Here is a 21,520-nt window from a genome sequence, read left to right as displayed (position 1 = left end):
GCATATTAAATCTAAAAAACAAAAAATGATCCCAGGATCCAACCATAATAACATTACCAGGTTCAGTACTGGGATCAAGACACAGAAATTATCTGACAGTGTGCAGGAACAAAATCACGCAATGCCAATTACCAGAACAATACCTTTGCTGGGGTTTGTGTATTTGTGTCTAATATTTATGTTGAGGTTGGTATGCATGCATTACCTGTGTTAATAGCGCTCAGCGCACTGGGTGTTGAGTTACATTGGCGACTGGAGGCAATCACGCTAACATTGTATGTATTGCCGCAGGACAGTTTGGGCATGCCGCAGCTCGCTGACCAGGACATGCATGTCCCTAAAGGCCCATCTGGGCCTTGCACTGTTGCGGTGTAGTATTCTGCACCATCAGCGGGCTCCCAGGATACTGTAGCAATATTGGAGATGCAGTCATTAAAGCCAGAGATGGATGTGGGAGTGCAGGGCTCTGGAAAAAGACACAATGACATATTCCAAGTCATTCAACAAGTGTGGCATCGTTATGCCTATAGACAAGACTGTGTTGTCCTTTTGAAAGGACATACTTATTTTGGCACCGTGTATTTGGGTGCGTGTAAGAAGATCCTAACCTGTCTGCAGTACTGAAGCATTGCTGGGTGGGCTCCTACATACATGTCCTACAACTAGCACAGTCAGAAAGTAAGGCTGACCACAGTTGAACTCCGAGAACTGTGCACTTGTGTTATTGGTGGAGAGTTCGACCCGGTGACCACTGCTAGATTCTGCAGACACCAGGTACATCGGAGCATTTTCACTTGCTTCCCAGGTGAGGGAACCCACTCTCATGTCACAGTCAAAGGAGGACACCAGTTTCTGAGGGATGCATGGAGCTATACACAATACAGGCAATCTCGATTAGCCATTTCTACAAAGTTTGTTTCATTTAATGTTGACCTTCATATAATTATACCTTTATTTTTATCAGCAACTCACCCATGTTGATGACTGTGCTTTTACTGGGATTACTGTTGCAGATTTGTGCGTTGGCAACGACCTGGACAACGTAAATTTCCCCACAATGCAGGTCCTCCCAAATACAGAAAGTTGTGTTTGTTATGCAAATGTGCGTGTGGTCATCCTGTCCTTTGGCAATGGCGGTGTAAATATCTGCGCCATCACTGCCAGCCCAGCTGACAGCGCCCAGGTTAGTCTCACACTCTGCAAAGGTCTCAATGTTGTACGGCACACATGGGGCTATGGAAGAAAAAAAGCTGTGATTGATAAACAACTTAATGACACTGCTCAAATGTAGTCAGAAACCTTTTCTGTGGCAATTTTGTCACTTGTAAGATCGGCCTTTTAGTACAGCCTTTATGAGTGTTGGGTCATACCAGTCGTAAAATGGGCAGGATTGCTTGGTATGCTGTCACAGACATCATTTTCCCCCACTGCTGTGAAGGTGTAGGTCTGTCCGCAGAGAAGCTCCGCTGTTAGCATCGATTCAGATGTCTGGAATGAGTCTGCATATCCTAGATTGCTTGCGATAAGCACTGAGTAACTCAATGCACCTCTGCTCTGATTCCAGTTCAAGTGAACTGTGTTGTTATCACATGATCCTGAAACTGTCAGTTGGGTTGGCTGACAAGGTTCTGAAGAAACAGACAATGCAAAAGTTTAATTGTGATGTTAAAGCCTAGTGTCATTCAAAGAAAACTAAGTCAAACTGAAACAGGCTCTGTTTACACCTGGTATGTATATGTGTTTTGGTCGATCGGATCCCAAGTAGACGAGAGACACATTCCTATTTACACCTGGTGTTTAAATCCGTCTCTTTTGTCCACTTTCAACTACTTCTGTCCTAATTTATTCGAGGTGAGGGTCTATGGGAGGGTAAATATGGGCTTGTTCAGATCTTTTGATCTAATGAACGAAATAAGCTTGCGCAATTTACATATGAATGCGACCGGAGAAATCAGGAATAGTGAGGGAACATTGTGCCTTTTTGTCTTCAACCAAATTTGTCAGCCGACAAAGTTTAAATCCTGTCTGTCTAACGAGTTTCTCATAATGTTTACACATTAGGTCAGTAGGTGGAGAGTAGATGGTATTTTATGGCTGTTCGAATGTATTGTACCCATGAGCGTTTACACTTCGAAAGCAATACTGTTGAATGCGCTTTTGACTACCTCTGGAAGTGGTCGAAAGTGGACAAGCTCAAAACATTTTACACCCTGTTTACATCTGTATTCAGCGTCATCCACTTGTGATTCGGTCGACCAGAACGCATCTTGATACGAGGTGTAAACAGGTCCCAGTGTGAATGACTACATGGAGTTTTCTACAGTCTGGATCTTTTGGTACCATGCTTGTCAAAGAAACATGACAAGTTTCTGCAGTATGCTAGGCTGTAGAGCACGGATAGGCAACATTGGTCCTGGAGTGCTGCTGTCCTGCAGAGTTCAGCTCCAACCCTAATCAAACTCAACTGAACAAGCTAATCAATCTCCTCAGGATTACGAAAGCTACAGGCAGGTGAGTTTATTTTTATTTTTATTATCTGGGTTGGAGCAAAACTCTGCAAGACAGCGTTGGACTAACGTTGCCCATCCCTGCTGTAGTGTGAGATCAGTCATCAATCCAGACATGTTGGATTCCTCAATATCAGGGGTATCCAACCCTGCTCCTGAATAGCTACCTTCCTGCAGACTTCAGTTAAAAACTTATCAACACACCTACCAGTTTTCTCAAGTAATCCCAAACACCTCAATTATCTTATTCAGGTGTGTTTGCTTAGGGTTGAATCTAAACTCGGATGGTAAGATTCTAGTGGCCTATCAACAAACTCGGAGTTTCAGAGTGGACAAAACCAAAGAAATCCAATGCGGTTTAGATGAAGTTCAATAGGCTCACATCGCTCTGTATAAATGTTATATGTAAACTCAGGGTTGGGTCTCTCAGGGTAAACTCAAGGGACGAGCAATGCTAGATTTTTCAGCAGGGAAGTCTGGCAATTTCATCTTTAAAATGCTTTCAGTGTGAACCACTTTAATTTGGAGGGGTTTAATTGCATCAAATATGTGTCACGTGGCACACAACTGATTGGTCCAGTTTTAATTTGCAATCTTTTACCAAGACTAAAACCTTACATGGCCACTAAAACTGGCTTTGTGAAATAGGCCACATGATTTGGCTACCTATGCTTTATATACACTTTGTGGCCATATGTCAACTCAGGGTCATATATAAGGGAAGGACAAAAAACTAAATTTGGTTAAGGTATGTATCTGAAAAAATCAATTTACTAGGCCGGACATTAATTTGTCTACTACTAGATAACAAAAATTAAATTTGAAGAATAGAATGATCTACCTGTTTGAATGTGTACAGTGCTACTGACGTCACTGTGGCAATATCTACTGTAGGCCAAGACGGTGAAGGCGTACTCCACTCCACACCTCAACCCACTCATTTCACAGCTGTCAGTTGTAGAGTTACAAACTGTAGCCACTTCTCCTGTGCTGAGGGTGACGCTAGCAAGGTAGTATAGCACATCGTCCCTTTGCTCCCAGGTCAGTACGGCTGCTCTAGATTGGCACTGAAAGTCTACATTCACATGCAAAGGAGCACAAGGGCCTAGAGTTCAAAGGACAAAATAGGTACATTTGATTAGTCCAGTTATCAGCTATATTCCTTTTCTTCAGTTGCATTGCAAGTGTTTCGTCCCTTTTGCAAATATAAATGTCAACTCACGTGTTTGGAAGGTCACTCCCGTCTCCTCTGTAACCTGACATCCATCATTGATTGCTGTGAGCCTGACCTTGTAAGTCTGTCCGCAGACTAGCTTGCTGATATTGCAGTTATTCTCTTGAGAGATGCAGGTGGCGATGTAGCCGTTGTTACTGATGGCAGTGAGCTCATAGGACGCAGCTCCGCCACTCCAGGCCCAGCTGAACAGTGCTGTTGCATTATCACAGATCATGCTGACAGTGACTGAGCTGGAAACTGGCGGACAGGGGGCTAGACACAAAAACACAGTGGCGAATCACAAGTCTGCTCAGTCGACACTTAGGGGCTGGGCAGTATGACGTTATACTAGTAAACATTTTAAAACTTAAACGCTTTTGAGTTCAAAGAGCTCAAAAACGCCACATGCTGGTGAGACACAACACAATGCAACACAAACTCAGGCCAAATGTTTTATTGAAAATAAATCTATCAAATAATAGCAATTAACTAATCATCTATTAAGATTAAAAGTATCTGTGCTATATGTGTTATTTTATAAATTTTTAGGACTTGCTTTGTTTGTTCCATGGATGGCTTAGCTCAACAGGCCAATTAGTGACTATTAACTACTATTATTCCTTTTAATTATACTAATGTCTAATTAAAACGTGTACAAATGTATAAAACTGATCATAGATCAGGTAAAAACCCATAAACAATGGTTTGCCACTGAGGGGGAAATCTCAGCGAATCCACATGATTCATGATCATCGCCCCCCTAGCGGTGAACCATTGAAATTTCAAAATGGTTACGAAGTAAAGAAGCCCCGTTAACTGAAATCACGTGACTTGGCGGTTTGATACATGCTCCAAACCACTGATTCGAAACAAAAGATTTGTAAAGGTTTTGTAGCTTCATGAAGCAGTGTTTTGAAATCGCCCATCACTAAGTTCAACTTGCCCCCATTGGATTCATTACAGAATGTATATGGTTCCCGATTTGTTAGATGCCTTCTATCCATTAAACATATTTTACCAGACTGTATTACTTCTACCCCTTTGAGGACTTGTTTGATTCTGTCGATTTTGACAAGGTTTTAAACCAAGTCAATCCAAATGTAGTATTAAGGTTTTTAGGAAAATATTTCGTTTTTTTTTTTTTTTGAAAAACTAAATCTGGCTCTTGCCATGAATATAGCCATAGAAGCTGGCATGGCGTTAAAATAGAAAGCAAGAAAAAATGTCTAACCTGATGTGAGAAGAACTGTCTCACTGTCTGTGCTGTTGTAAGATAGTCCAATGGCTCGTACATGGGTGTTATAAACAGTGCCACAGATCAACCCGGGCACACTGCAGCTGGAGCTTGTTGTGTAGCAGGACAGACTTTGACCATTACGACCCTCCAGGAAAGCCACGTATGCCACCGCCCCCAAACTCTCTTCCCAAGACACAGTCCCTACATCACTTGAGCAATTCAGATGGGTTCGCACGTTCTGGGGTGGGCAGGGTTCTGGTAAAGCACACACAGTCAGTTGTTGGACGCATAAAGCACTAAAATCATTGGGATAATGGCAAATTGAATGCACCTGTGTTTAGAGTAGCTGATGCAGATACAGCAGCTCCTTGGCAGACGTTGTTGTGTGCTGTCACAATGATGTCATATGTCTGACTGCAGGACACATTGTAGAGGACACAGGAGGTGTCACTGGTGGAGCAGGACAACACTGATCCCAGATCATTGGCAGCCTGTGCGTTGTATCTGGTAGCACCTCTGCTCCTGTCCCAGGACAGCTGGCCGATAGACAGGCCGTACTGCACTTCAACATGCTGAGGTACACAGGGACCTAAGTTCATAATGAAGAGAAATAAATTAATTATCATGGTGCAAAATACAGTATTACAGTATTGCAAGGATGCAAGGTGTAGTTTCCATGGCATTTATAACCGACTGAAAAGGTTTCTGAGTGTTTTTAGCACGCTATTGTGCGTTTGTTAGGATGTTGAGAGTTGTGGCTAGAATGCTGCTATGCTATTTTTGGGTGTTTTGAGAGGCTTTCAGAGACCTTCTATGCAGTTGCAATGATGTTTTAGGTGATTGCCAGGGTGATTGCTAAGGCCCTGTTTACACCTGGTATTAAGATGCGTTTTGGTCCATCGGATCACAAGTAGACGAGGGAGACACATTCCTGTTTACAACTGTTTTAATCTGTCTCTTTTGTCCACTTTCCACCACTTCGGTCCATATTTCTTCAAGAAGAGGGTCTATGGGCGGGTAAATGTATGGGCTTTTTAAGATCTTTCAGAGATCTAATGGACAAAATAAGCCTGCAAAATTTACATATGAATACGACCTGTGAAAATAGAAAAACATAGCTTTAAATTCTTCTCTGACAGCTGCAAGATCACGCTGAACGCCATGAGTGTGTTAGAATTCTGGAATGGTGAGAGAACCAAACTTCTCATCTTCAAACCAAACTTAGGTCTTCATTCGACAGTTTAAATCCCGTCTGGTTAGTGCGCTTCCCATTATGTTTACTCATTAGGTCAGTAGGCGGAGAGGAGACAGTCTTTTGTGGCTGTTCAAACGCCGCATGATTGACCACGTGAGCGTTTACACCAGGTAAGCAATCCGGTCAAATGCGTTTTCGACTACCTCTGGAAAGTGTCTAAAGCGCTTTGAGCTTGTCCACTTTGTCCACTTCGTTTACACCTGAAGTTGGTGTCTTCCACTTGTAGTCTGATTTACGAAAACACTTCTTAATACCAATAAATGGGGCCTAAGTGTCTGAAAGCCTGTTCTGGTGGTTTATAGGGCATTGCTAGGTAGATGCTGGTATTGTGGGCAAATGCTAGGAAATTGATAAAACAGTTGTTGAGGTGTTCAGAGTAGGTTTTAACATACTGCTGTGTTCTGAGAGGGCATTGTGGATGGTTTCTAGGGCATTACTAGATATTTGTTAGGGTGATGTTGTGGGTAGTTGCCAATGTAATTCAGTGTTGTAGGTAGGTACGTGGTTGTTGAGGTGCTCCGAGGTGTTTTAACGTGCTCCTGTAAGGTTGCTGGATTGTTCTGGGAGTTTGTTCAAGTATTGCTAGGGAATATGCTGTTCTGAGTAGTTTTGCTCACCTGTCTTCAGTTGCCCCGTCATGGTTGCAACACTGCTGCAGGTCTGCCCTTCTGCTAACACAGTGATGTTGTAGCTCTCTCCACAGGCCAGTCCTGTCAGCTCACAGTTGGTGTTGTTGCTTTCACAGGTGAGTACATGACCAGATTCACCCACTGCTGTGGTCATGTACTGCATTGCCCCAGTGCCTGGCTGCCATGACAATATAGCCGTGCTAGATTGACAGTCTATCAGTGCCCGAATGTTACGAGGCATACAAGGAGCTGAAATACAGACAAATGACATGCTACATCAAAAACACTAAGGAACCAAAAAACAGGGTCCAGATTACCTTTTTGAACATTTCACATAATCTATGGCGCATAGAATGCCATATTGTATTTTGCATCGTTTATGTGAGAGAGAAGATTTGATGCATTTAATGGTACTTTTTCCACAAAAGTAAACATTGTAATAAGAACAGTTCTAAATTCTAAAACTAAATAGTTGGAATATAATTGGCATACTCCAACTATTTACTATTGGCTATTGGCAACTATTTAGCAATTCAAAGAAATGTTATAGGCCTACAAAAGTTTTTGATTTTGCCATGGCACCATTAAAAGAACCGTATGTAAGAAATGTATTTCAATTGATCATAAAATGGCCTTGATATGTCAGTAGACATTAAGAAATCATGTTCATTTCAAATACTTATATCCCTGACAACGGTAGTCCGGCCCGGATATTGTCATTTAAAAGTGAAGTTGCAGCCCTCAACTGATGTTGATGTTGTCATGTTGTGTTTTGGTCTGATGCGCCACCGTCCACCTATCTACCAATCACGAAGTCAGTAGTGTTTCGGCATCACGGTTGCCAGCTCTGCTCTAGTCTTGCCATTGGAAGCTCCTTGTAGCAGCCGACGTTCCTGTTGGATCCTGCAGCCTATCTGGCAACCTCAAGTCAGGGGGGAGGGGGAGGGGATACACCGCTCTACAGTCATTTAAAAGTGATTGCAGTACCAGTTTTGGCCACAATCTTACATACGGTTCCTTTAAGTATTAACAACTTTTTGACGTGTACCAGCACACGGCATTCAGAACTGAATTACAAATTAAATTCCAAAAGAATGACCACATTTTAAACATATTTACATGGCTGAAATTCACAGAAGTGTATTTTTTTCTTTTTAATGTAATATGATACCGAAATGTTTTATTGCAAAACGTGTTGATCTGTTCCTTGACTGACTGTGTTGAATATCTTTAAATTGCAATTCAGTAAATTTTTCCTATTCAGATTTCAATTCAACATACTATGGGGAGTGTGACACAGTGAGAATGAAAATTCTGGATTCAAATAACAGAAAACTTTGGGGGAATTCGACTGGTGTGTCTGTGTAAATCGGTTCTCATTGCTTTCTACCTGACTCTACGCCAATGACGGCACTGGGCGAGCTGTCACAGTATCCGTCTGATGCTATCACACTGACATGGTAGGTCAGTCCGCAGGGGAGTCCGTTAACTGTACAGGTGGTGTCGTTCATGCTTTGACAGTTGGTGGAATGGCCGTAACTGTCCTCAAGCATAGCCGTGTAAGATCCTGCGCCTGCGCTCTCCTGCCAGATCACGGACAGGCCATTCCCTTGGCAGATCACGTTAGCGGCCACATTATCCGGCACACAGGGCACTGAACATGAGAGAAGTGACTGTCAGTAAAATCGAGTGATTAGGAACAAGAAAAGTTTAGGTATGTCGTGAGTAACTACGGCAGATTTTTCCGCACCATCTGGTTCATCAGCATTTACAATGCATATTGCAATAAAATCACACAAACCTGTCCTTATTGGAGCAGCTTGACTGGGTAGACTGGTGCAGATGCTGTCTTGTGCTATTACTGTGGCAGTGTATGGCACACCACACATCAGCATTGTGAGATCACATGACTGACCAAACCCTGAGCAGCTGTCGGAGTGAAGCCCGTCATTGCTGATGGCCCTGACCATGTAGAGCTCACCAACTTCCTTGCTCATCCATGACATGGTGGCTACGTTATCACTGCAGCTTGTATTGGACACCAGATTCTCCGGGATACAGGGAACTGTGGGTTGAAAAACATCTTAATGACTGAAAGAGCATCCAGCGGCTATATAGCATTTTTCCCAGAGATGGTACATAATAGAGTTTCAAAATGTCTTGAGTAAGTGGAATGAGGTACCTAGCCTTTTATCACATTAAAAGGCTAGGGTACCTTAGTTTTGCAACCTTGTTAGTAAAATATGGGACTGATGAAGATTTAATGAACATGCAAATTACAGTAACAGTTACGGTAAATACAAATAAATTATATATTTTTTTTATTCATATTTTCTTAAAGCAGCATTGGTAACAGGGTTAAATGGTCAGTGTGTATTACCTGACCGTACGATGACCTCAATGCTCTGAGAGCTGTTGCATGTCCGTCCCTCAGCAGTGACCGTCAGGACGTACATCTGGCCGCAGGGAAGGGAAGTGACCTCACAGGAAGTGGAGTTTGCCGTGCAGCAGGTGGTCTCTCCATCTGTACGGTCCAAAGTTGCAGTGTAGCTCAATGCGCCAACACTCTCATCCCACAACACACTCACCATACCAGAGTCACACCCCACTGACGTGATCACATTCTGAGGTGGACAGGGGGCTGAAAGGGAAAAGGATATATTATCTTATCATTGACACGGTGGGTAGCTGTAACTCAGAGGAAACACAACCACATACACATCGACGTTAAACATGGGAGTCTAAACAATCCAGGACAAAGAACTGACTTAAGGGCTTAAGTACAAGGGCAAACAAAGGAGCTAACGCAATAGTTAAGGTGAATAGGATGAATCAAACAAAGACAAAACATAACATAACCATGACAATTATGTTATGATGTTATATTTTTTACACTGGAAAACTTCCCGTCTCACTCCCTCACCTGTTTCAGATTCCATAGAGTTGCTCAAGTGGCTGTCGCACCGACTGTTAGACGCAGTGATACTGAAGTTGTAGAATCTTCCACATTGAAGCTGTTCAACTGTACACTGGTTTTCAGTTGAGTTGCACTGGTACACCTGTCCATCACTGTCAGTTGCCATGGCGATGTAGAGCTCCGCCCCTGCTGCCTCTTCCCATGTCAGCCAAGCCGAATCAGACAGGCAGTCCATTTCGACGCCCAACATGAGGGGAGCGCAAGGAGCTTTACACACAAACACACATCCCAAAAGTTAAATTTGCGACAGACAAACGGATAAACAAATTAATATTAAATTATGGAAAAATATGATGCATTAAAATTGCATTAAATGTGACTAACCTGCCATAAAATACTGGACTGGAGCATTTGCCCCAGTGCAGCCATCCCTTACTGGCACTACAGTCACATTATAATCTCTCCCACAGGTCAAAGTGATGTCACAGCTGGTCTTTGTAGTGTTACACATGTAGTAATCGTGGTCGTTATTGGAATAAAAGGCCTTTGCAATGTAGAGGACACCATCTACACTAGAGTCCCAGGACACAGAGACAGTGTTTGATTTACAGTCCAAGACTGCAAAGAAATGGTCTGGTGGGCAGGGGGCTGAGGAATCCAGAAAAGATATGTTAGAGACATCCAAATATTAAATGAAATACTAAACATTATTATACACTGTTTATGATATCTTTCACAGGTACCTGAGGTGACATGCTGCACAGAGCTTTGAGAACTGTTGCAGGTTTGACTATAGGCAGCCACTGTCACGTTGTAAGTCAGGCCACAATGAATGTGAGGTACTTGGCAGAAGGTTGCATTAGAGTCACACCCCAGCACTTGTCCATCACTGCTTCTCACTGTGGTGTGGTAGTGATGGGCTTCACCTCTCTGTTGCCAGGTAATGTTGAGGACAGTAGATGGACACTCGATGATGGTCTGCACATTCTGAGGCACGCAAGGGGCTGAAAGCGACACAGAAGTCAAGGGTCACTACAAGTGGACAACCCACCTAAAGGCCCAGACATATCAAACTGACATCAAAGAACTTGCAGCTTTTAAAGCTGACTGCAGTGTCGCCTCACGTTAGTTGTGTCTGGGCCAAAAAGTTGAACACACCGTAGACAGTACAGCCAACTAGGACGCACATTCTGCGCCTGTGCAAGATGAAATAACTCTCCATACCAGCAAGTGTCAGTAGTCTGTGTTTGTCATTTAAAAAAGGGAAACCAGAAGAGCCTTCTTGTGTGCCCTCTTGACTTTGTCGTTTTCTTACTTTAGTCAATTCCGTTTTTCTTCTCAGGCCCTGTTTACACCTGGTACTAAGATGCAGTTTGGTGGATCGGATCACAACAGATGACTCTAAATACAGCTGTAAAGGGGGTCTAAATAGTTTTGAGCTTGTCCAAATTCAAAGACTTCAGAGGTCATCGAAAATGCATTCGACCGGATTGGTTTCGTAATGTAAACACTCATGTGGTCAAATGCGTTCGAAAAGGCATAAAAGACCGTCTTCTCTCCACCTACTGAACTAATGCGTAAACATTATGGGAAGCGTGCTAGCCAGACGGGAGGCTTGGTTAGATCTTGCGGCTGTCAGAGCAGAAACGAAAGAAAACGAATGTCCGGGCGCATTCATATGTAAATTGCTCAAGCTTATTTTATCCATTCTGAAAAAGATCTGAAAAAAGGCCATACATTTACCTGCCCATAAACCCTCTACTCAAAGAAATCCGGACAGAAGTCATAGAAGGTGGACAAAAATGACCAGGTGTAAATGGGTATGAATGTGTGTCTCTCATCTACTTGTGATCCGATTGACCAAAACTTATCTTAATACCAGGTGTAAACAGGGCCTCAGTTTAAACTGAACAGCCAATCAGAGTGATCTGTCTTACAGTACCATCAGGCTCTGCTGCTGATTCAACATGCTGACTTGGCCAAAAAGCCATGAACGATTCTTCTAGTGCCAACGGTGTCGATCACACCGCAAAAACTGGGCTCAACAATGGCCTGACTTTGTCTGATCCTGGGCTTGGTGTATCATGGCCTTGAGAGATCTTTAGATGCATTGTATACTGTATTACAAATGGATGTCAAAAAGAGACTTTAAGTCTCACCTGTTTCAAGAATGTGAACTTCACTCCTGGATCCAATACAGCCACCATCCACTCCAGAAACATAAATTTGGTAAGTCTGTCCACACTGCAGGCCGGTAATATTGCAGGTCTGCGCCGTGGTGTCGCAGGTCACCCTATGACCTCCGCTGCCCTCGGCAACAGCCATGTAGGACACCGAGCCCTGAGAGGCTTCCCAAGAAACGGACACGGCGTTTGAGCCACAGGATGACTGGATGGATACGTGAGTCGGTGGGCATGGTGCTGGAGAAGCAAAAGAACATCAAAGTAACATGCTGATCAGTAATATCAACATTTTCTATGAAGTATAGAAATTCTCATGGAGAAATTCTACACCAAAATGGAATTGGCAATCCAATTCACTTCTGTAATATGACATATTTTTGAGTGAAACAGGTTCAACAAAAATGACTTGGTTACACTTTATTGTAAGGTGTCTTTGTTACACTGTATTTATACATTTAAGTATTGAGTAATATTAGTAACTACATGCACTTACTATAGGGTTAGGATTAGGGTTTGGTTTGGTTTAGGATTAAGTTATTACTATAGTAACTACATGTAACATGTAACAATGACTCTGTGTTACCAATTACTTTAACCAACAGCCAACAAGGCCATGATGATGCCATCATACGAAAAGTTATTTGAGAGGCCCAGTACATTTTTTTAATTTAGCTGAAAGTATACGATGACAAACTTTTTTCTTTAGAACAGCACACTGATGAACCATACACAAGCATTTAAACTAGTGACTTATGAGGTTGTTACCTGAATTGAGAGCAATCCAGTTAAATGATTTGCTGGGACAGGTGAGCCCTTCTCCGCTCACACTAACTTGGTAGCGGCTGCCACAGTACAGGTTGGTGATATTGCAGGCGGAGCCAGATGTACGGCAGCTGACTTCGTGATCTACATCAAAGCCGCTGGCAGAAACGTTATACATCAGAGTGCCGCTACCGGGCGTCCATGAGATCAGAGCAGTGTCGGTGCTGCAGTCCAGAGTTGATTGCAGATTGGAGTGTGGACATGGGACTAGTAAAGGGGGATACAAACAGGAAGTAGTTTTGTTAAAGCTGCTGTGTTTGAAATATATCCACCATTAGAATGTCAACAATGTAGCATACTACTTTGAAATGTTTATTGTGGAACGATGACTAGTTCTTAAATGTGCACTCAGTTCTCGCTTGTTTAACTGACAGTAGCTTATCCCACTCTAAGGGTCTGTGACCAGTACCTGTTGTGACAGTGATGGGTGCACTGGTTAGGCTAACACAGTAGCCATCCTCAGCTGTGACTGTTATGGTGTAGTTTTTTCCACAGTCCAGGTCTGAGAAAGAGCAGGTTGTATCTGTGTTGGTGCATGTCCTGTTGTTCGCCCAGGCGCTCACGGCATGAACAGTGTAACTGATGGCACCCCGTGCTGAATCCCAGGTTACAGTGGTGATGGACGTCTCGCAGTCTGTTGTCGCCACAACGTAAGTGGGAACACAGGGAGCTGAGAGAGACAGCAGTGTGTGTTAGGAAAGCCACAGATCCACAAACATGGGCAGAATATATATTTTTATTTTCATGAAGCAGTATAGCAAAAGGTATGTGGCTAATGTGTGTCCACTTAATAGAAAGATTTGTTGAAGAGTTTGGACCCATAACAAAGTCTTTCTTAATCACGTTTTTTGGGGGAGAATTCTCAAAACTGCTTTATTATCAGTTATTTATCAGCTATATCAGTCTCAGTCTTTATTAGCTAAATCAGTCTCAGGCTACGGTTATCCCTAACCTGTGTGCCGCTTTGTCTCACCTGTGTCAAGACCGAAGTTCTCACTGGGTCCACTGGTGCAGTTCCCATGGAGTCCAACCACACTGAGTGTGTACGACTCTCCACAGTGTAGCTGTGTGAATGTGCAAGATCTCTTTGTGCTGTTGCACACCGTCGCATCACCGCTAAAGTTGAGCGCAGTCACCATGTCTAACTGATCCGCCCCATTATTGTCCCATGTGACCGTAGCGATGTTAGTGCTGCACTGCATTAGAACAAATGGTCTCTGTGGTTGGCAGGGGCCTGATGGGATACAAATGATAGAGGGCTACAGTAATTCAGCTTTTTTGGTTTGGAGTTGGTTTAGAATTGTTAGGATTAATCTAGTCAGTTTACCTGTCTCGATATGGTAGTCTGAACCCTCAATGATTCCACAGTTAATTTGGGATGTTGTCACAGCAATGCTATAAGTACGGCCACATCTCAGGTTCTGAATGGTACAGGAAGTTGAGCTTGTGTTACAGGAAACCCGAGTGCCATCCGTACCGATGGCCAGGGCTGTATAGGAGTCAGGGTTGTTTGCACTGGGGTCCCAATGTACAGCTGCCGTGTTAGCGATACAATCTAACTGCGCTGTCACGTTACTAGGCAGGCACAGTGCTGTGAAACACATGTGAAGGTAAAACAAAGAGGAAAATGTTTTGTCAAGTTCTAAATTCCAAAAAATCTGCTTTAAAAAAGCAGTTACAGTTTGATTGTAGATTAATGTTTTAAATTACCCGAGTCAAACTGGATGCTGTTGTTAGCAGTGCTGTTGCAGAAGCCGACCGCGGAAACCACAGTGGCCGTATATCTAAGTCCACACTCGAGCTTCACAGAACAGGAAGTGGTGTTTGATGTACAGGAAACCGTGTGTCCATTGTTTCCCACTACATTGGCAGTATAGGATTGCGCCCCTGCTCCAGTCTGCCAGCTGATGGTGCCCATGTTTGTGCCACAGCTGGCAGCGGCTGCCAGGCTACTGGGCGGACAGGGAGCTGTGGATCAATGGATGAGACTCAGATCAATACACGAGACTCAAATCAATACACGTTTTCAGCGGCCTTGGTAATGTGACCGTATTTAATATTCCATTAATTTTCAACATTAGGATTCAGAAAATTCTTCAACATTCTTTTTCAATGAGAGTTGGCGGTTTTCTATGACCGCAGCCATTGGTGGCATAATGTGGCCATGTCCAGATATTTAACTTTATGCAAAAAATGCACCAATGTGAAAACTCCTGTTGTTCCAGGAAAGTGATTTCCTACATACAGTAAATGTGCTAGTTTCTTATCTCTCATATCACTCCATGGTTCCTAACCATAGACAAAGTCCCTTTCAAGGAAAGTAGGCTCACTTGGTGGTAGGGGTTGCACAGACTAGTCGACTTTATTGCTCTGTCATGACGCTTTAAGCTAGACGCCGACTAGTCATTGATCATGACCTATAGAGGGCGCAACAGGATAAGAAACCTTTGAAGTGAATTTTTATGCTCCATTTCCAACAGTTAAAATGACAAATAAATACATACTCAGAGAGCGCTCCACAAGACATGTTTTATCATACCATCTGGATGCTCAGAATTGATCGGGTGAATACACGTTTTAAACAGCTTATTGTTCACGCAAGTAAATCGCCGTTCTATACTAATGTGATGCTGCTTTGTAACACACACCGTGCGCAGATCGCCCACACACAAACATTCAGTAGCGCAGAGCTTACAAACTGAGAAGTTCTAGCATATATTTCTTAGTAACTAAAACCCACAACTTCACTATTAGTAGAGAGACACTGCCAGGTATAATTAATTCACACGCAATCGCTCTCTCACTAATGCATACATATAAATTGAATCTTTACTGTGCTACTTTATCTGTATGTGATTTAGAACGAGCAGAAATCTGTGAGAAATATAACGACCCAAAGACGTATATAAAGGTAAAATAAGCTGTTATGTTGGAGCCACAGCTGTACACAAGGCAACCCGCGTTCGAATCTCAGCTCGAGGTTCAGGCTTATTTAATGACGTCATCAGTGACTAGTCGACATCGACTCAACTTTAATCACATAAATGTCACTTACAAAAGTCGTTTAACCACTACTTGGCGGCCATATTTGCAACGCCTCCAGGCAGTTGTTTTAACCATGCAAGACCAACTCCTATCTAATTGAATGGACAATTCTGCTCAAAAACTGCTTGCCAAATTCACATTTCAATAACATATTTCAAATCAGCAATTCATTTCTGACATGACCTGGCCCATAAATGTTGTTTCTTATGCTCAAATAGCGTTTAAAATGTATGTTTTAGGTGTATATCTAAACACTAACTGTCATGATCAATGGAAACCAAAGTTTAACGACGGCTGCAGTGACATGATGGGCCCTATTTTAACGACCTGAAACGCAATTATCAAACGCGAAACGCAAGTAACTTTGTGGGTGGATCTCGCAAATCTAAAATGGGTTGGTCTGAAGTAGCTTCATTATTCATAGGTGTGGTTTGGGCGTAACGTGCAAGAAACCAATCAGATCGTCATCTCACATTCCCTTCAAAAGCAGGCGCGCTTGTTCCATGGCGGATTGCTATTACGATGGTGGATTTGCCAGCGCACGCCAGTAGCGGTTCACAGCCGAGGAGACCGACGTTCTCATCAGGGCCGTAAAAGACAGAGAAGTGACATTGTATGGGGATGGGAGAAACCCACCCAAATTAGCTTCGGTTAAACAGGTGTATAATAATTTGGGTAAATGTGTAAGCTAGATTTATTTTTCACATCTTCATGGACACAACAATGATTGTAAGTTCATTCCCTAATTTACCGACGTATGTCTGTGGAGGGAAAAGTCCGCTGTGCGTCGGGTGCAAAATAGGAATGATACATGCGTCGGCGTACAAAGTCAATTGCGCTGGGTGCAAGATAGGGCCCTATAAGTGTAAGCTCATATCCTGTTGTATTATACATCAGGGCTCGAGAATAAGGATGGCCTGCTGGCCCAGGGGCGGTGAGAGCGTTTCGGGACACTTACTTGCCCTTTTGGGATAATACAAACTTACATGTTTGCATTTCCAGTATATACATTATGGTTACATTACATCTGTGTAATTTCCAACTCGTCACACAAACAAGGCAACAATTTACAGGCCCGATGGCTTTTCCAATTTGCCGATTGGCTCTTTTATTTATAAAGCAGAACCATGGTCTAGTGAATAGTTTTTTTTTCTCCATTTATTTGGTTCGTATGCCATGTAAAAAGCAGGATAATGTATAATCATTAGCACAAAATAAACCCCTTCAAGACCCTGATCATCCTGTCTGGGATTATTTTGCCATAATATCTGGATTACCATACATTATTCATTACATATCTGATAATAAACAGAACGTACACCCATGCTGTGTTGTAATGTTTGACATTTGTACCTGTGTAGACCTGTGCTGGGCTTCCGTACGGACTGGTGCAGGCGCTGTCCTGAGCAGCCACTTGTGCAATGAAGCTCATTCCACAGTGCAACCCTGTCAGAGCGTGGGAGGTTTGCACTGTGCTGGTGGTGGAGTTCAGCCCATTCCCCTGAAGGATGAACAGGAAGTAAGTGGCTCCAGACGCTGTGCTGGGGTCCCATGTGATGCTGATGTCATTAGTAGCGCAGTTGGTATGACCGGCCAGATTGGAAGGTGGGCAGATAGCTAGAAGAAAGAGGCATTGGGTCAAAATCAAACACTAGTTAGACTTTAGATTGCTAAGACATGTTCGTTTGTGTGTAATGCCTATGTTTGAAAGGACAAGACAAATTCTTTAATATTGTGTGTCCAGTCTCCTTACCTGATCTCAGGTTGACAGGTGTGCTGGGTTGACTCTGGCAGCCCTGTTCCAGCGTAGACACAGCAACGGTGTAGTTCTCACCGCAGTGAAGTTCACTGAAAGTGCAGCTGGTGCCATTGGAGGAGCAAGTGTGGGTGTGGCCATCCAAACCCTTCGCCGTGGCAATGTACATTTCAGCATTCCTGGCGGCAGTCCAGTTGACAAGTCCCACATTACCACTGCATTGTAGAGAAACTTCAACGTGACTGGGAGGACAAGAACCTGAAGGGGGTGTTTAGGGAAGAAAATGGTTTTCTTAGTAACACATTCATGGTTACTAAACTAAAGTCCCTTAGTCAAGTCAGTCAAGTCATCTTCATTTATATAGCGCTTTTAACAATGTAGATTGTTTCAAAGCAGCTTTACAGAGATAAACGTATAATTTAAGGTAACAGATTGTTTTGGCTTTATAGCGGTTCTTGAATAATGTTATTTTCCAGCTAAAGTTCGTTTTGATTGATTCACTTCCGTCGAAATGATCATTAGTTATTAAATTAGAGACCGCCAAGACGACACCGTTCTCTCTACACAGACTTTAAACGTGAACCTGTGATAAACGCTGATGGCGCTCACAAGAATTAATTCTATAGTTATATGCGTTTGAATATATGTGCGCAGGTTTGTAATTCCCTACAAACCATGCCTGAACAAAATACGTGTCTTGCCTATAAATCTTGGTACAGAATTGTATTTTATTTTATCACTTCGAGGTAGGTACGCAAACCGAATTTTCCCACAACGCTTTATCTGTAGATTGGTAAACTTTGAGTGGCACTTTAGTGCGTCCTTTGTAACAGGAACCTTTCACAGATAGGGTGCACAACCGTTAAAAAGCCATCAGATGATTATTAAATGATTATTAAGCAAGCACTGATCCGAAAATGTTGTTCATCCACAAGGATTTAGATTCAGCCTATATTCAGCTGTCACTCAGTAGTGGCTTGCACTAAACAGAGAAAATTTTATATAATTTACTGTTTTTTCTCGATGCTGTAAGTCTAAATCATGTCACTTCCTGGATGTCACAAATATATCTAATGTTCCATCTTTCTGATAGTTTGAAAATCATATGGTAACTTGGTTGTGTACTTGGTAATTAAAATAGTTTCATAATTATAAAATTGACAGAATTATGATGTTTTATCATTGGACACAGGTGAGACATGGACTGTACATTTTTGATGTGTTTAAAACTACCTACTTTTATTTTTTTTTACATAATAGTTTATCTAAACGAGTGCATTAGTGCCCGCACCCTTTTTCAGTGGCACTGGGTCTGGAAGTATTTTTCTTTTCGTTCATTTTTCCCATAGGGATTTTAAAATAGTTTTCGTTAAACAGCTATAAGCCATTAACCAAGCCAATCAGCTATGAGGTGAATTACAAATCTACTAACTTTGATTTGAAGCAAAATAAAAAAAAAATTATCGGACAAAAAGACAAAGGTACAAGACGGTTTTAGTGAGGGAAAGAACTACAGTCCTATGAAGCATTGCAAACAGCATAATCTAATTACAAATCATGGTGAAATATAAAACTACTCATTTAGAAATGTTGATTATATGTGTAAAAACAATATACGTATGTTAAGTTTATTGCAAGATATACATATATATACAAACATTTCAGTATTTTGAGAGTGTAAAGAGATCGTCTCGATTACGTCATTCGCAGTGCTTCACGGGAGTGGGCGGAGCTAAAGAGATATTTTGACCTGTGATGCTTTCTTCGACTCTCTGATTGGTGTAATTTTCTGTACAGCATTATGGGTGATGTAGTTTTATCACCACAAATTCTGCTGTTATTTTAAAAATAAGCTGAAATAATGCGGGCTAACGGCTTCAGCAGAAGCAAATCCCATGGATTAACAGGCTCGTAGCTCACAGTTGGGCAGACCTTAAAAGGTAATGGGTTTCAGTTTTGAGCAAACTCCTAATACACACCTGCACTGAAAGTGTAGGGAGAGGTAGGGAACCCAGCACACGTTTCAGAGAACGGTGTGATTACAATGTCATAGGTCTGAGAGCAGTGCATGTTGGGTAGTTGACAGCTGGTGCCAGTGACGATACTGTGCCTGACATCACCATCGCGGCCAACAGCAGTGACGTTATAGCCCACGGCTCCAGGACTGCCCTCCCAGGACACGAAGGCGGTGTTGTTCAAACACTGTAGTCTTACAGTCACATTCTGTGGGGCACACGGGGCTGAGAGAGAGAGAAGTGGCATTATTGTCTTCTATCAAGTATTTTTTCAAAACATCATCTATAGAGTATTTACAAAAAAAAAACAAAAAAAATGCGATGAGAATATTCAAAGAACTGTACAGCAGCAAAAAAAGGCCTATTTAATTTTAAGGATCATAAAGAGGGTGGAAGATGGTTATGAAAAAATAAATAAATACTTGTTTTTGGTGCAAGTAACCATGAAAAGAAAGTAAAACGCGTGTGTTTACGCGTGATCACCTGTCTGCAGTTGTGTGTGAGCGGGGTTGCTGCTGTTGCAGCGTCCAGACACTGAATCCACAGAGACGTTATAGAGACTCCCGCACCTCAGCGAGTCGATGGAGCAGTGGGTTTGGGCTGTGCTGCAGGAGTCTGAGTGAGCGCTGGTCTCCACACGCACATAGAAGCTCTCTCGGCCCAGACTCTCGGCCCAGCTCAGCAGAGCCGTGCTGGTGCCGCAGCTGTAGTTGGCACTCACTTCAGCGGGGCTGCAGGGCGCTGGCAAACAGTGGCAGAACAGCAGTTTCACTCACCGCAACATGTTTATGTTGAGACTATAGAAGAATATTACTAAATTGGCCTGGCTGATTTATAAGTCTGTCAATAATGCCGACTATAGAAGCTTGTTTCCGCCACGGAATGAAACAATATAAAAGATAGTTGCGACTTTTTGTTTTTTTTTTAGCTTGCAAATGCGAGTTATAAAGTTGCGAGATTTTTTGCAACATATAAACTTTGTCCCTCGCAATTGCAAGTTTATATCTCACAATTCTGACGTTTTTTTCTCACAATTGCGCGTATACATCTCGCAATTCTGACTTATTTTCTCAGAATTTTTTTTATTTATATTGTGCAATATATTGTGAAAAAACAGTCAGAATTGTGAGATAAAAAGTTGCAATTACCTTTTATATTTTTTATTCTGTGGCAGAAACAAGCTTCCATATAGTAGACAGTTGACTTTCAATTTAATTGTCAATACATTTTTCATATGTAAATATTGTAAATGGGTATCAACCATCCAGCCACCGTAATATTTTAAATACTATGTGTCACAGGGTAAGCCTGCGACTGTGCACGGACTACACACACACATACACGGACTACACGCACACATGCACGTTACGCGCATACACCGGCGTCATGTGTTACAGTCTGTTAGCCGACATATATTCATGTATGCATTGACCTGTGTGACATTTGATATCATTGTGTTGTTAACTTGTGTATGATGTCCTGTATGTAGTTTTATCGGAGTTATGAGAACTAGCAACCGTAATAGGAGTGCATATGATGATGGCATAATATAATTGTCTTTCCTCGTACAGAAATAAATCACCACCACGAGTAGGCTATTTGATTTACATATTTTATTGAATAGTGGAAGAGATATAGATGATGCTTACCACATGTTGAGTCCTTGGCCAAACCTGTCTGGTTAGACATCCGGTCTATTTATAGATCTTTGTATACGCGCCAAATGATGGCGCGTTTATGTGAGTGACGTCACCGGAGAGTTTATTCTCATAGTTTCTTGAGTTATGTGTTTTCGTGAATATGTGTACTTGCAGATATGCTTCCTTGCATGCATGTTCATTTGTATTTATTACTTTTGTTTTTGTTTTCTTTATTATTATTATTATTATTATTATTATGTACTCCTGTAAAGTATGTGAACTATGTTATCTTCCAGGT

At 42.3% G+C, this 21,520-nt stretch overlaps 1 protein-coding gene across 1 annotated transcript in view; it reads right to left on the bottom strand.

Annotated features, from left to right (window-relative positions):
* The window catches only part of fndc7b (fibronectin type III domain containing 7b), a gene marked incomplete at its 5' end in the record, with an annotated part of 36,177 nt that extends 14,906 nt beyond the window's left edge, over positions 1-21,271 (bottom strand). Inside the window, 26 exons of the mRNA XM_079588815.1 lie at positions 206-466; positions 609-869; positions 973-1,233; positions 1,371-1,628; positions 3,349-3,612; positions 3,730-3,996; positions 4,955-5,215; positions 5,292-5,549; positions 6,833-7,093; positions 8,235-8,498; positions 8,646-8,909; positions 9,225-9,485; positions 9,768-10,028; positions 10,146-10,409; positions 10,505-10,765; positions 11,921-12,181; positions 12,710-12,973; positions 13,176-13,436; positions 13,740-14,000; positions 14,094-14,357; positions 14,477-14,734; positions 17,165-17,428; positions 17,565-17,825; positions 19,547-19,807; positions 20,066-20,323; positions 21,232-21,271. Coding sequence (XP_079444941.1) covers positions 206-466; positions 609-869; positions 973-1,233; positions 1,371-1,628; positions 3,349-3,612; positions 3,730-3,996; positions 4,955-5,215; positions 5,292-5,549; positions 6,833-7,093; positions 8,235-8,498; positions 8,646-8,909; positions 9,225-9,485; positions 9,768-10,028; positions 10,146-10,409; positions 10,505-10,765; positions 11,921-12,181; positions 12,710-12,973; positions 13,176-13,436; positions 13,740-14,000; positions 14,094-14,357; positions 14,477-14,734; positions 17,165-17,428; positions 17,565-17,825; positions 19,547-19,807; positions 20,066-20,323; positions 21,232-21,271 — 6,580 coding nt within the window. The remainder of the gene's footprint in view (positions 1-205; positions 467-608; positions 870-972; positions 1,234-1,370; positions 1,629-3,348; positions 3,613-3,729; positions 3,997-4,954; positions 5,216-5,291; positions 5,550-6,832; positions 7,094-8,234; positions 8,499-8,645; positions 8,910-9,224; positions 9,486-9,767; positions 10,029-10,145; positions 10,410-10,504; positions 10,766-11,920; positions 12,182-12,709; positions 12,974-13,175; positions 13,437-13,739; positions 14,001-14,093; positions 14,358-14,476; positions 14,735-17,164; positions 17,429-17,564; positions 17,826-19,546; positions 19,808-20,065; positions 20,324-21,231) is intronic.
* Positions 21,272-21,520: the final 249 nt, after the last annotated feature.

The sequence above is a fragment of the Phoxinus phoxinus genome (genome assembly GCF_949152265.1).
Source record: "Phoxinus phoxinus genome assembly, chromosome: 18".
Classification (NCBI taxonomy): domain Eukaryota; kingdom Metazoa; phylum Chordata; class Actinopteri; order Cypriniformes; family Leuciscidae; genus Phoxinus; species Phoxinus phoxinus.
This window is presented reverse-complemented; position numbering and strand designations above follow the sequence as displayed.